We start from the raw sequence: 12,091 nt of genomic DNA, 5'->3' as shown, positions 1-12,091 counted from the left end.
GTGGTTCTAGTCTTGCATATAGCCACAGCCTAAAGTATTTCCTTCATATGTTAAATTACTGTCAGGTAAGGTTAAATTATGAAAAAATCCCTCAAATTACAAGAATCTTCTTACACGTCCACCCTTATGAGTCAAATTCAACAGAATCTTCTAAATTCCTTGGAATGTTCTCTACTGTGTACTCGTATTGCGCAAAAATGCAGTTTCTAATGCACCACAATCTGATATTTACAAGCCAAGAAGCACATCTTACGACCATCTTGTTTCAAAATATGGAGCTCGAATGAGGTAAAACAGTTACAAACTGACCACTAAAGTCGACAGCACAAAGATGGACATGTAAGAAGTTTCATAATTGTAATTACCCAAACATGGAGAGTTTTTTCATAATTTGACCTTACCTCAGCGTGCCAACCATAATTCAATCTTTCATACATAATAATACTAAGGAGATATTTACGAAATTATTACAGGAAAAAAAGAAATTAAAAGAAATGGAAAGTTTGTGAATCCCACGTCAAGACAAGTGGAAAGAATTATGATAAATGGGAATTGAATTCCCCTACAGTGCGCATATGAATTTTCTGTACTGAAAAAAAATCGGATTCATTGATTCCCACAAAATTATCAAGCACGACTACTTGTCAAACTGTACAGATTTTTATTTTATTTATTTATTTAATTAATTTCTCTTCAAAATTACGCAAAGTCGCAAATAACACTTCTCCCTCCGCAATTCATTCAGCCCAACCCCCCTGCAATTATTTAATCATTCATTCCCTCTCTATAAATTAATTCTTCATTTTGGATCCATTTTTTCCCCCATTCTTAGATCTCCACTACTTTCCCTCTCTTTTTTCCCCCATTTCTTCTGCTGCAATTTGGTGAGTCTCAGATCTTCATTTTTTATTTCACGATCTTAGTTTCTGCTCGATTTTGTATGTGTAGATAGATTAAATGTGAGATATGTATATATGTAACGGGATCTTTTATTTTATTTGATTTTAATTTAATTTCATTCATTTTTGTGTTTGCTGAATTTTGGAATTTTGTTTTTATTCATTTACATGGTCATGCATTTTTGTCTGTGATTAATGGTGAATTTGATCTGAGCGATCTCGGTTTTTATTGAGTTATTGGCTTATGATTTTGTCGTTTTTCGATGGATCTGCCTATATGGACCAGCCTCTTGTTAGTGGATAGTGCCGTGATCTGCATTACATTATATTCGATAATTAGTATTTAGATCACCGTGAAATTGTCGAACTGTCGATAAAGATCATTGTATGGGCTACATTTTTTGAATTTGAAGTGTTTTTTTTCATCAAAAACTGAACATTCTTGGCTAAAATTTGGTCTTTTCGTTGATTTTTGTTGATCTCCGTTTATTCGTTTATTAGTATTTAGATCACCGTCGTCAAATAGTCCAACTGTCGATAAAGATAGCGTATGGGCTACCTTTTTTGCATTTGGAGTGTTTATTTCATCAAACACTGAACATTCTTCGCTAAAATTCGGTCTTTTCGTAGATTTTTTTATTGATCTCCGTTTATTCGTTTATTATTATTATTATTTATTTTGTTTCTTAACATTATAAATAGAGCTAAAAATTTACTGCTACCGCTACTTGACTTTGATGTGAATTTAATCATCGATTTTAGTACGTCCAGTTTCTATGTGATACGAATATTTTTATTTATCTAATGTTACCTTTGTACCTGTTCGACTAAAACAATGCATCTAACTCTCGTTGGTATATTTGGTTGTATGCAGATAATTTATCGGAATTTCTCTAGGCACTATGGGGACTGTTGTTGATGCTCCCAAAACTGTATTTTCTTTAATCCCTTTTTGCCATTGTTCTTGATTTTCTTTTTTCGAATCTAAGATTTTTTATCCCTTTTTGCTTTTGTTCGTGATTTTCTTTTTCCTATTTTTTTTTTCTGAATCCGAGTTGAAAATTTTAGGACCCGCAACTCTAAATTTAGCTTATTACGTGCTTAACGCAAGAAATACAAATTTCAAATTCTAAATTCCATTACATGGACTTTCCTGCCGAGCTGGCATTAATTTAGACAAGCAAGTTGTATATAGCCAAAGTACCTTAAATTTTACGTAACTGATTTAGGTTCAGGTAGCTAATGGAGGTGCACATACCAACAAGAAAGTCACCGTCGTTTTCGTACTTGGTAAGTGCATCGGTTTCCAATATTTACGCACTTTTTCGTAAAATTGTTTAATTGTTGGATGTTGAAGCTAATAAAAGAAAGAAAATGCTCTGAATTTAGACCGTTGTCTTTTCGGTTATCGGTGTTCAATAACGATATGCTATCCTCACATGCCTGTCATTTTTTCTCAGGTGGGCCAGGCAGTGGCAAGGGAACTCAGTGTGCAAATATTGTCGAACATTACGGTTACGCGCATCTCAGTGCGGGTGATCTTCTCAGAGCTGAGATAAAATCTGGCTCTGAAAACGGGTATAAATTTTGTTATTATTACACCAATATTCTTATGTGATTGTTTTATTTGCGGAGATAGATAAATATAACTCTATTTATATTGAGTTAGTAAGACATTACATTCTTGAATGTGTTTTGCATGTCATTTCTTGTACACTTCCTTATAGGAAATTAACGTGTAACTCCATATTCAGTGCTTCGTTTCAAATCTCTTCAGTTACAACTTGCAAGGGACAAAAATGATTTTTAGTTCTGAATTATTTTATCGGTACCGTGTGTTTTCTTTAACTGAGTTGGCTTATTATATATATAAATCTAGGACAATGATTCAAAACATGATTAAGGAGGGAAAGATTGTACCTTCGGAGGTAACAATTAAGCTTCTTCAACGAGCCATAGAGGAAAATGGAAACGACAAGTTTCTCATTGACGGTTTTCCGCGTAATGAGGAGAATCGTGCAGCATTTGAGTCTGTAGTAAGTCTCGTTTTCACTATATAGATATATAAATACATACATATTTATACGTATTTAAAAGACTAATATAAGTTAATTCAATTTCGTCTTTTCAGACTGGAATCGAGCCAGAATTTGTACTTTTCTTTGATTGTTCGGAGGAGGAAATGGAGAGACGTCTGTTAAGTAGGAACCAGGTTACATCATTTGATTAGTTTATTTATTATTGATCCAAATTATCTACCATTTCTTTTGTATTTCTTCATCTCATTGTTTATTTATATTCTTTTTTTTTATTCCGGGTAAAAGGGTCGAGAAGATGATAATATCGAGACAATAAGGAAGAGGTTTAAGGTCTACATGGAGTCTAGTCTTCCAGTGATTGAGTATTACAATGCTAAGGGGAAGGTCAGAAAGGTAATTTCACCACCGAGCTAACGTTTTTCTTAACCCTCGTTGGATATGGTAATTTATTTTTTTCTTTTGATTAAGATGGATGCTGCAAGACCGATTGAAGAGGTTTTTGAGGCGGTGAAATCAGTTTTCACCGCACCCGCACCCTGTGACAAGGTAACAACAATCGCACATTTTATATTTTGTGTAGCTAAAGAAAAATAATCGAGCGATGAAATTCTTGTGAAGTTGAAAATCGTTTATATTTATGAAAAATTACTGCTTGTGACGGAATTATTACAGCAGAAAATTTAGATTATATCCTATCTAAAGTCGAAGAATTAACTGCCAATATGTTGACATGTGAAGTTGTTATTCGACATCATAATCGGAAATTGTTGGGATGAAATAGAATTTTGCATTTTTTTTAATCCGATAATTAGGTTTTTTGTCCTTTGAAATAGGTTGCTGCTGCTTAATGGTGCTCTACTTCACCCACCATATTATACCAGATTTCAGTTTCAGTAAGTATATATATATATATATATATATATATATATATCAGCATCCTTGTATTCAAAATTTTCGAAATCATCCTCGTATAATATATGCTCAAAATCGAGGCTGCTTATTTTTCTGCAGATTTTAAAAAATATATACAACTTCAGGATGCGAGCATCACCGATGCATTTCTTCATCCGCAGGGGTTACGTTTTACCTTTGTCTTTTTTTATTATTATTTGAAGAACTCGAGAAGCATAATTCAATGAGGTTTCTGCCTAAATAGTGTTATCTCTATTTTTATTTTTATTTTCTTGATGAGGTTATTGCCTCTTATATGAATTTTATTGATAGATTGAATACTCACCTAATTTTGATCTTCATTTTATTTTATCATGGTCATGGTTTATTATCTTTATTATCTTAGTTACGAGTGGAAATGGAATTTTCGCATTCCGCCGATTATGGTCCGAATATTACCGATTTTGATTCCAAAAGTTTTGATTTCCAATTTTCGATCCGATTTTTATTTTAGAAAATTTTGATTTTTCTTTCAAAAAATTACTCTTATAATATCAATATTGTTATGTATTTTATATAAGTGATGACTAAAAAAATTAAAATTTCGAATGCCACCGATTAAGATTCGCAAATTTCGTATTTTTCAGAACAAGTTTTCTCATTCCAATTCCAATTTCCAATTTGTTTTTGTAATAGAATTGAAATTAATTTCACTTCCAATTTTTTTCTTCGAAAAGTGCCTATTTTGGTATGTTCGATTTTCATCCTCTGGTACAAGTTTCGCACATTCACATGTAATCTATGGCGACATATTACACATTGTGTTTCACTCAGCATAACACACACGACTTCATTTTCCGACTCTCACATTGCCGATAACTAAAATAAGGAGCTTCAATTCTTCAATACTACAACAATAAAAAATCGAAAACAAAATTCCTTAAATAAGAACCCTACTCACTTCTACCAGCCCGGAAAACAACACCTTCTACAATTAACATCAATTCAAAATTACAACAAAAAAGAAAAAAATAATAAAAAAAAAAAATCAGGGAACAAATATGATACCACTCTCTTGTATAGTATCAAGAATAATAGCAAGTCTGCCCTCAACACGCTCGTTTTTCTTGAGCTCGTACGACATTGCAAATACATCAGCTTCCTTCGATCGCTCGGCAATTAGAGTACCTATAACTTTACACGCATTATTGTCTATAAGTGAAGGCAATGTGTTCCTCAAATCTCTTGCGTTTGTGGTTGCGACAGAGACCACTTTGCTTGTACCTCTATGCATCACTTTAGCATGCACAAATCGCTTCGAAAAAAACACGTTTAGTAAGAACGGTCTCATGTACATATCTGTCTTTTGCTTCCATGATTTTCGATTCGGCTTTTTTTCTGCTTCACTGCGAGATCTCCTTGTCCAAGCAGCTTGTACAACGAAGCCCTTCAAATATTTCGTACAAGATCAAAATATACACAGAAGACCGAAAATACACTATTTATACTCGTCTTTCTTCGAGAATCGGGTGTCTTATATAAGGAGAGTGACAAACTCGTTCTATTACCATGTTAAATAGGTTTAGGTAGAACAAGAGGCGTATCTTGGACAAATTGGATCGGAATTAGTACTTTCTGAAGAATTCCTAATTTTTCTCGGAAGTGAAGAACTAATTCCGACTCCATTCCGAAAAAAATTCGAAGAAATTGGAACGAAAAAACTTGTTCCAAAATCGGAGATTTTCAGAACGGAATATACGGAATTCAGAATTTCCAAATTTTTAGTCACCTATAAAACAAAATACACAATAAATTTGCTAGTATAAGTGTAATTTTTGGGAAAAAACATCGGAAGTTTCGGAAATTAAAAATCAATTCGGAAATCGGAATCGAATATGTATTCCAATTCCGTTCCCAATAAAACCAGAAAATCAGAATATTGGAATTCGAAATGAAAAATATTGTTCCATTATCAGAAATATTCGAATCGAAATCGGCAAAATTCAGTATTTCGGTTCCAAATTCCACCCTAGCTAGAACTCATTAAAAAAAAAAAAAAAAAAAAGCTCAAACTCCATTGTTGAGGTGCATATATTCCAAGTTGATTCACTACCTACTTCAATTTTCAGAAAAGCAATTTCTTTTTATAAATGAAAAAACAAAGGCAATCCTATGTTTAATCTCATATTCAATCTCACCGTCACGCTATCAAGTAACATTACAGCAAAAATCAATAAACTGCTTCTTAATTTCAAAAAAAAAAAAAAAAAAAAAAAATTGGGGATAAAGTAATAATACCTGGTTTCGATTGAGAGTGGGAGCGGATAGAATAGAAGTATTGGGGGGAATTTTGAGATTAGGTAAAGAAGAAGACCATGAGAGAGAAGTGATGCCGTCTCTTTTAACTGAGAATCGTTCCGATGAGAGAGAAACTGAAGATATAGGCGGTGCACATATGCAATTCGCCATTTCCTTCTTTCTTCTTCTTCTTCTTCTTCTTTCGTCTTATGTAGATATTATTTTTGCTGAACTTCAGCAGATAAGTTTAATTATTAAGGGGCTGTTTGGGCCTTCATATAAAGCCCAATAGTTTCAATATTTTATTTTAGTCGGATCCATTTCACGGAACCGGATCCATTTGTCGGGTCCTCTTCTACTTTTATTATTTTATTAAGTGTAAATTACGACCAGCTCCCCGAGGTACGGTCAAATTACGAAAACCCCCTCCTGTTTGGGTAATTACAACCGTCCATCAACTATAAATTTTCTTACATATCCACCCTCGTGGTTTCAAATTTAATGGAATCTTCTAGATTATATGGAATATTCTCAATTTTGTACCCGTTTTATCCCGTTCGAGCTCCACAGTTTGAAACAAGATGATCATAATATCTATTTTTTGGCTTGTTATATATCAAATTGTGGTGCATCAGAAACTGTATTTTTGCACAAAACGAGTACAAACTAGAGCACATTCCACGGAATCTAGATGAATATGTTGAATTTGACACCATAAGGGTGGAGGTGTAAGAAGATTCATAGTTGAGGGGGGTATATGTAATTATCCAAATAGAAGGGATTTTTTCGTAATTTGACCATACCTCATGGCTTGTAATTTACACTTTTATTAATTAATATTTTTTTTTCTGATTCAAAAGTAAAGAAGATTATTTCGCTGAATGAAAATCGTCGTCACTGCTGAAGCGCTGTTATCTCTAACGTTTTGGTTACGGATTCACGCTTTTCTGGCATTAAGAGGCAAGGTTAATTAATTCCCGCCTAAATTAATTTGTATTCCGTTCATTATCTAAATTTTAAATAAATAAATACTATCAGTATCTAATTAAGCTCCTTTTTTCGATTTTGATCCAAAGTTTTACATAAAATAAAATCATTCTGATTTCTAAAAACATTTTTTTTGGGATTTCTCTTAGGATCGGAATCTGAATTAGTTTTAACATTCGAAGAAACAAATTGATTTTTTTTTTTACCTTGAGAATTATAGTTTCAATATACTATATTAGGGGTGTAAAGTGTAAACAAACTGAGCTAGGCTGTTTTGGTTAGCTTGAGCTCGAGTTCTTCGAGTTTTTTTTTTTTTGGGCTCGAGCTCGAGCCTGAGCCATTTTATGTATTTTTCTTTAATTTTTAATTTTTTATTAATATTGTTAGAATTCATTATTATAAATTATAATAATAAAATTGAAATAAAAGAAATGACCTGTAATTTAATTTTTTTAATTATTTAAATTAATTTGTTATCTAATTTTATGTTATTATATTTAAAATAAAAAAAAATTTAAAATAAAAGCTCGCAAGCCGGCTCATGAACTCAAGAACAATTAAGAATGAGCTCGAGCTCGACCGCTCGACTCGTCACAAAATTAGAGCTCAAAATTCGAATTCAAGTTCGAATTTTTGTCGAGTTAGCTCAGCTCATTTACAGTCATGCACTACATCAACATTTATTTTTCAAAGAAACTATAACATCATTCAATTGAGTTTAAATCTCAATAGATCCATTCACTAAACACAAAACATAAATTACATAACCAAACTAATTGATCCATGTAATAAAACACAAACACAAATTACAACCAAACACAAGTTCAAATGAGTTTGTGCAACACACACAATTCATTCACATGGAAATTTATTATTACACAAATTAAAATAATCCTAAAAATTATTAATAAGACATTAATTAATTAATAGGGTGAAAATCCATGTTTAAGTGCAGCTTCCCAAATTTTCTTGAACTCAAAAATATCATCACCACACTCATGCACATTCCATCCTTCCAATGCATGCAATATTCCCGCCACGCGCCAAGCGCTCATCGCTCTTCTCGGCAGCCAATTCTTCGAAAATAAAAAAAAAAATCAAGAAACTTATATATTTATTTTTAAAAAAAATTAATTTTGCAATGATTGTATTAATTAATTTACCTCACAAGAATTAAGATTCTTAAGTGAAGGAGGAGCTATCAAAGACGGAGTGTGACGGTAGACGACGTCGTTTCGCGCTTTCTTCGGAGGGAATTGAGAGAACGGAATGAATAAAGTCCCTTTTGGTGCCTTCTTTTGTTCATCTTCTGTAAATCCATCTCCAACTATCCATATCTGCAAACATATTTCATTTATTTAAAAATAATTCCATTTAAAAAAAAAAAAAGTATTTCGTTTTTTTTTTTTTTGCTTTTACCATTTGAGTGTAATTTTCGGAGGTCACAACTTTAGTAGCATGAGGCATTGTGGACAATTTAAGCTTCTCGTTTTCGTAGAACGTCGCAACCTAGTACGGAATCGAACTTGTTAACTAATTACACTTAAAAGAAATTAATAATTATTAATTACAACAAGAGATAATTAATTAATTAAATTACCTTAATGCCCTGCTGGCACAAAGCAGAAACAATGGCAAATGCAATTTTGGAGAGGCTGCCTCTAAATAGTATTTCAGTTGTGCCTTTAGGAATGCTGTTTAGTACAACCGCAACCGCTAAACTACTTCCGTCGACTATTTTCGTTTTCATCTTAGGATGTTTTTCGACGAAAAGTTCTCCTCTTCTATTAAGTTCTTCACTCTGCAAAAAAAAAAAATTTTAATTAATTAATTAGTAAATGAAATAAATCGAATTTGACGAAATAATATATATAATGTGAACTTGCCTGGTTGAGTAGGCCTAGGCTTATAACCTTGGCGCCTCGTGCATCAGCTTCGAGTATTGCTTCTTCGATTAATCCGTTAATCGCTTTTCCTTGCCATTTGAGCGAATACTACATATGTAATTAAAATAGTAATTCACGATTACATAATTCACGGCACAAAATTTTCTTGCGTTGATTTTTTGTTTTTTTTACCTGGAAATAATATCGAGGGATCGCCCAAGATTGGAGCTTAAGTTTCTCGAACAAATTTCTCTCGACGATAAATGTTTTGCCGTAGATGTAATTGAACGTGACGGACCAAAACGTGAGTGGCCACATGTACCACTTCGATTTTTGAGGCTTGGAAGCGAACGAGGCAAATCCCACTTGCAGATGGAAGATAGAATCCGGTGTGGTTAGGTGCGTTATATGTACCACGTCCGGAGAATCCTCCTTTCTCTCCAGTGAGGTTTCGTACAGTGCGTCGGTTGACTTGTCCATTGTACCGTGTACGTAGTCGTAGAACGGCATGAACAACGAGTAGTTTGTCCGAAATTGCGTGTGGTGCAACGAGTGAAACCTAGTACACATTCTAATAAGATTTTTTCCGAAAAAAAAAGAAAAAAAAACATGTACGAAATATATATATAGATATACTTACGAAGGGGTGTACATCAAGTACTTGAGAGGAGGGAAAATCGAGAAGATCCATTTCGGAACGAGCTCGAAATTGCAGTGTCCCATATTGTTCATAAGATCAATGTAAGTGATGTAACCAAATAGGGAGATAATTGAGGCGGTTCTCGTAAGAATGGTTGCGAACATCGGGATCGCGAACAGGGCGAAATACGATAGGTGCTCGGCGAATGGGTGTATGACAGCTGTCACAACATCAAAATTAATTATATAATAATATAATTGTTAGAATCTGTTGTGTCTCGTATAATTCAGTTTTTACAAACTGTTACAACGCTTTACGCAACAGTAACGAAAAACCTGATCAATCTGACACAAATAATTAATATTTGCACGAAATAAATTCTAACAATAATATAATACGAGTATTAATTTGTTGTTCGTACATGTGATTGGTTCGGTGACGATGGACGAATGGTGGTGGGAATGGTATCTGGTGTAGAGAAAATGGTGGTGCAATCCTCTGTGGAGCCAATAGTAGAGATACTCCACTGGACCAGCATGAAGCAAAATTGTGATAATTATGCCATCATTTCTCCAAATTGGCAAAAATGATGCACTTTTTAGTGTTGAGTTGAAAAAATAGAACAATATTCCACTAAGTAGAATGTTGTCATCCCTGCAAATACATACACACAAATAATAAATTTAAAAAAAAAAAATCGGGTTTTTTAGTATTTTGATTCGAATAATAGTTGTCGGTTCGGGATCTAGTATTGAATTCATATATAGAATATTACGCGCTAAGAAATAATCTTTTGAGTGACCGATCCTTAGACGAAATAATATGATCATTATGTTTTCGATTAATGTTAAGCAAGATAAACCAAGATAACATAGTATTTGCTGGTTGACCCCGCAAGTTATTCGGGATGCCAAACATCAAACAATGTTCAGTTCTTTAGCTAATAATGGCTAATCTCCCTAACCAAACGAGACCTTAATTTACTAATTTCTATATAGTGAAATTTGGTTGAGTATAATATCTCATCAAACTTAAGTACAAAGTAATTAATATTGATTTTTTTTTTTTTTTGTGGGGGGGAATTAAAAACGGAAAACGAGAATTAATACGAACCAGTTGCTTTCCCTGTCGACCTGTTCGAATTCGATGGTCCTATCGAGGATACGGTTGTTGCCTTTAGCGGTCCGGTGACGAGAAATCGAAATCCAGATTTGGTTGTGGAGGATTCTTGATACCATAAATGGAATTACCAACAAATTGATGTAGTCTCTTTCTTTCTCTCCATTCTTGTTTTTTGCAATTGAGTATATGCTTTGCATTGCCCATGGAGCCAAGATCATGTACTTGAATAGCAAATTCAAACAAAAATTAAAACAAAATTAATACTGTTTTTTTAATATAAAAAATTTAAAAATATTAATAAATTAATTAAGATATCATAGGAAAGGTATTAATAATGACTCTTTTTCTGACAATTATGAGAAAGTAGTCAAATCATCGTACATGGGTTTGTTTTGTTTCCACATGATTTTAAAAGAAAGTACAACTGAGTTTTATGAACCACCACCACCACCACCACCACCACCACCACCACCACCACCACCGTACCCAGAAAAGAATTATATTAAACTATAATAATATCAATATCATGCAGTTGTTTATATATATGTCTGTTTCTTCCCCAAAAAAAATGGAAAAAATTGCTGAAAAGGACAGAAAATATATAGAGAAATAATAAAGAAACATAAGTACCTTAAAACTTCCGAGATGTTTCCATGGCCAATCTGTAAGCAGTCCTGGTTTTGTTGCCATTTTTTTCTGCCTGTAAATATTTTATATGTATGTATATATATTTTGGTTGTAGATGGATGCTAATTGCTGAAAAATGAGCCCTTCCCATGTGGTATATATATATATATATATATATATATATATATATATATATATATATATATATATATATATATATATATATATATATATATATATATATATATATATATAGGTCATAATTAATTAAGAATAATAAGATGGTTTCACTGTCAACACACTGTGCAAAAGAGAGTATTGGACAGACAAGTAATTTAATTATGGTACTCGAGATTTTCATTTGGCATTTCCAAAAGATTTTGAAAAGATATTATTATATGAGTTTTCTTTTTCTATATATTTTTTTTTAATTTTAAATAAATTGATTTAAGAGGGTGTTCTGATAAATTTATAAGATTTTCAAAAGTGTTTGGTAATTATTTTTAAAAGTCTTTTAATATTTTAAAAAATAAGTTGTGTAGAGTTTTTAAGATATTTAAAATGTACATTCAGGTAACATTTTTATTTAAAATCTTATAATGAGTAAAATGTACAATTACGTTAAATTACGGCCACCCACTGACGTAAGTTATAATTACAAAAAAAAAAAATACTCTTGTTTGCATAATTACAACCACTCCT

The 12,091-nt window shown here is 32.5% G+C and overlaps 3 protein-coding genes across 3 annotated transcripts; 1 reads left to right on the top strand and 2 right to left on the bottom strand.

Moving 5' to 3' along the window:
- Positions 1-549: 549 nt before the first annotated feature.
- Positions 550-4,201, top strand: LOC105954797 (UMP-CMP kinase 3). Its single transcript, XM_012978477.2, has 10 exons — positions 550-884; positions 1,774-1,831; positions 2,129-2,189; positions 2,360-2,477; positions 2,779-2,935; positions 3,031-3,111; positions 3,224-3,331; positions 3,407-3,484; positions 3,772-3,831; positions 3,950-4,201. Exons 2-9 carry the CDS (start codon positions 1,802-1,804, stop codon positions 3,784-3,786), a joined length of 648 nt encoding a protein of 215 aa, XP_012833931.2. The 5' UTR covers positions 550-884; positions 1,774-1,801; the 3' UTR covers positions 3,787-3,831; positions 3,950-4,201.
- A 477-nt stretch (positions 4,202-4,678) lies between these two features.
- On the bottom strand, positions 4,679-6,395 carry LOC105954741 (Ribosomal L18p/L5e family protein). The gene is made up of 2 exons (XM_012978423.2): positions 6,128-6,395; positions 4,679-5,276 (listed from the first exon to the last, which is right to left on the bottom strand). Exons 1-2 carry the CDS (start codon positions 6,296-6,298, stop codon positions 4,878-4,880), a joined length of 570 nt encoding a protein of 189 aa, XP_012833877.2. The 5' UTR covers positions 6,299-6,395; the 3' UTR covers positions 4,679-4,877.
- A 1,398-nt stretch (positions 6,396-7,793) lies between these two features.
- LOC105954795 (very-long-chain aldehyde decarbonylase CER1) lies at positions 7,794-11,549 on the bottom strand. Its single transcript, XM_012978475.2, has 10 exons — positions 11,393-11,549; positions 10,754-10,983; positions 10,062-10,294; positions 9,641-9,860; positions 9,193-9,559; positions 9,001-9,108; positions 8,715-8,915; positions 8,534-8,623; positions 8,278-8,451; positions 7,794-8,190 (listed from the first exon to the last, which is right to left on the bottom strand). The coding sequence occupies exons 1-10, from the start codon at positions 11,450-11,452 to the stop codon at positions 8,038-8,040; spliced, it is 1,836 nt and encodes a 611-aa protein (XP_012833929.2). The 5' UTR covers positions 11,453-11,549; the 3' UTR covers positions 7,794-8,037.
- Positions 11,550-12,091: the final 542 nt, after the last annotated feature.

The sequence above is a fragment of the Erythranthe guttata genome, chromosome 2, assembly GCF_056151865.1.
Source record: "Erythranthe guttata isolate IM_541 chromosome 2, IM_541, whole genome shotgun sequence".
NCBI lineage: Eukaryota > Viridiplantae > Streptophyta > Magnoliopsida > Lamiales > Phrymaceae > Erythranthe > Erythranthe guttata.
Note: the sequence above shows the minus strand (reverse complement) of the source record. Positions and strands in the feature narration are given on the sequence as shown.

Coding starts and splice junctions, on each gene's coding strand:
- LOC105954797 (XM_012978477.2), top strand. CDS start 1,802: ATGGGGACTGTTGTTGATGCTCCCAAAACT. Junction 1,832..2,128: donor TTGTTGATGCTCCCAAAACT/GTATTTTCTTTA, acceptor TAACTGATTTAG/GTTCAGGTAGCTAATGGAGG. Junction 3,112..3,223: donor GTCTGTTAAGTAGGAACCAG/GTTACATCATTT, acceptor TCCGGGTAAAAG/GGTCGAGAAGATGATAATAT.
- LOC105954741 (XM_012978423.2), bottom strand. CDS start 6,298: ATGGCGAATTGCATATGTGCACCGCCTATATCTTCAGTTTCTCTCTCA. Junction 5,277..6,127: donor CCACTCTCAATCGAAACCAG/GTATTATTACTT, acceptor AAATATTTGAAG/GGCTTCGTTGTACAAGCTGC.
- LOC105954795 (XM_012978475.2), bottom strand. CDS start 11,452: ATGGCAACAAAACCAGGACTGCTTACAGATTGGCCATGGAAACATCTC. Junction 10,295..10,753: donor GTCGACAGGGAAAGCAACTG/GTTCGTATTAAT, acceptor ATGTATTTGCAG/GGATGACAACATTCTACTTA. Junction 8,916..9,000: donor GCCTAGGCCTACTCAACCAG/GCAAGTTCACAT, acceptor TTTTTTTTGCAG/AGTGAAGAACTTAATAGAAG.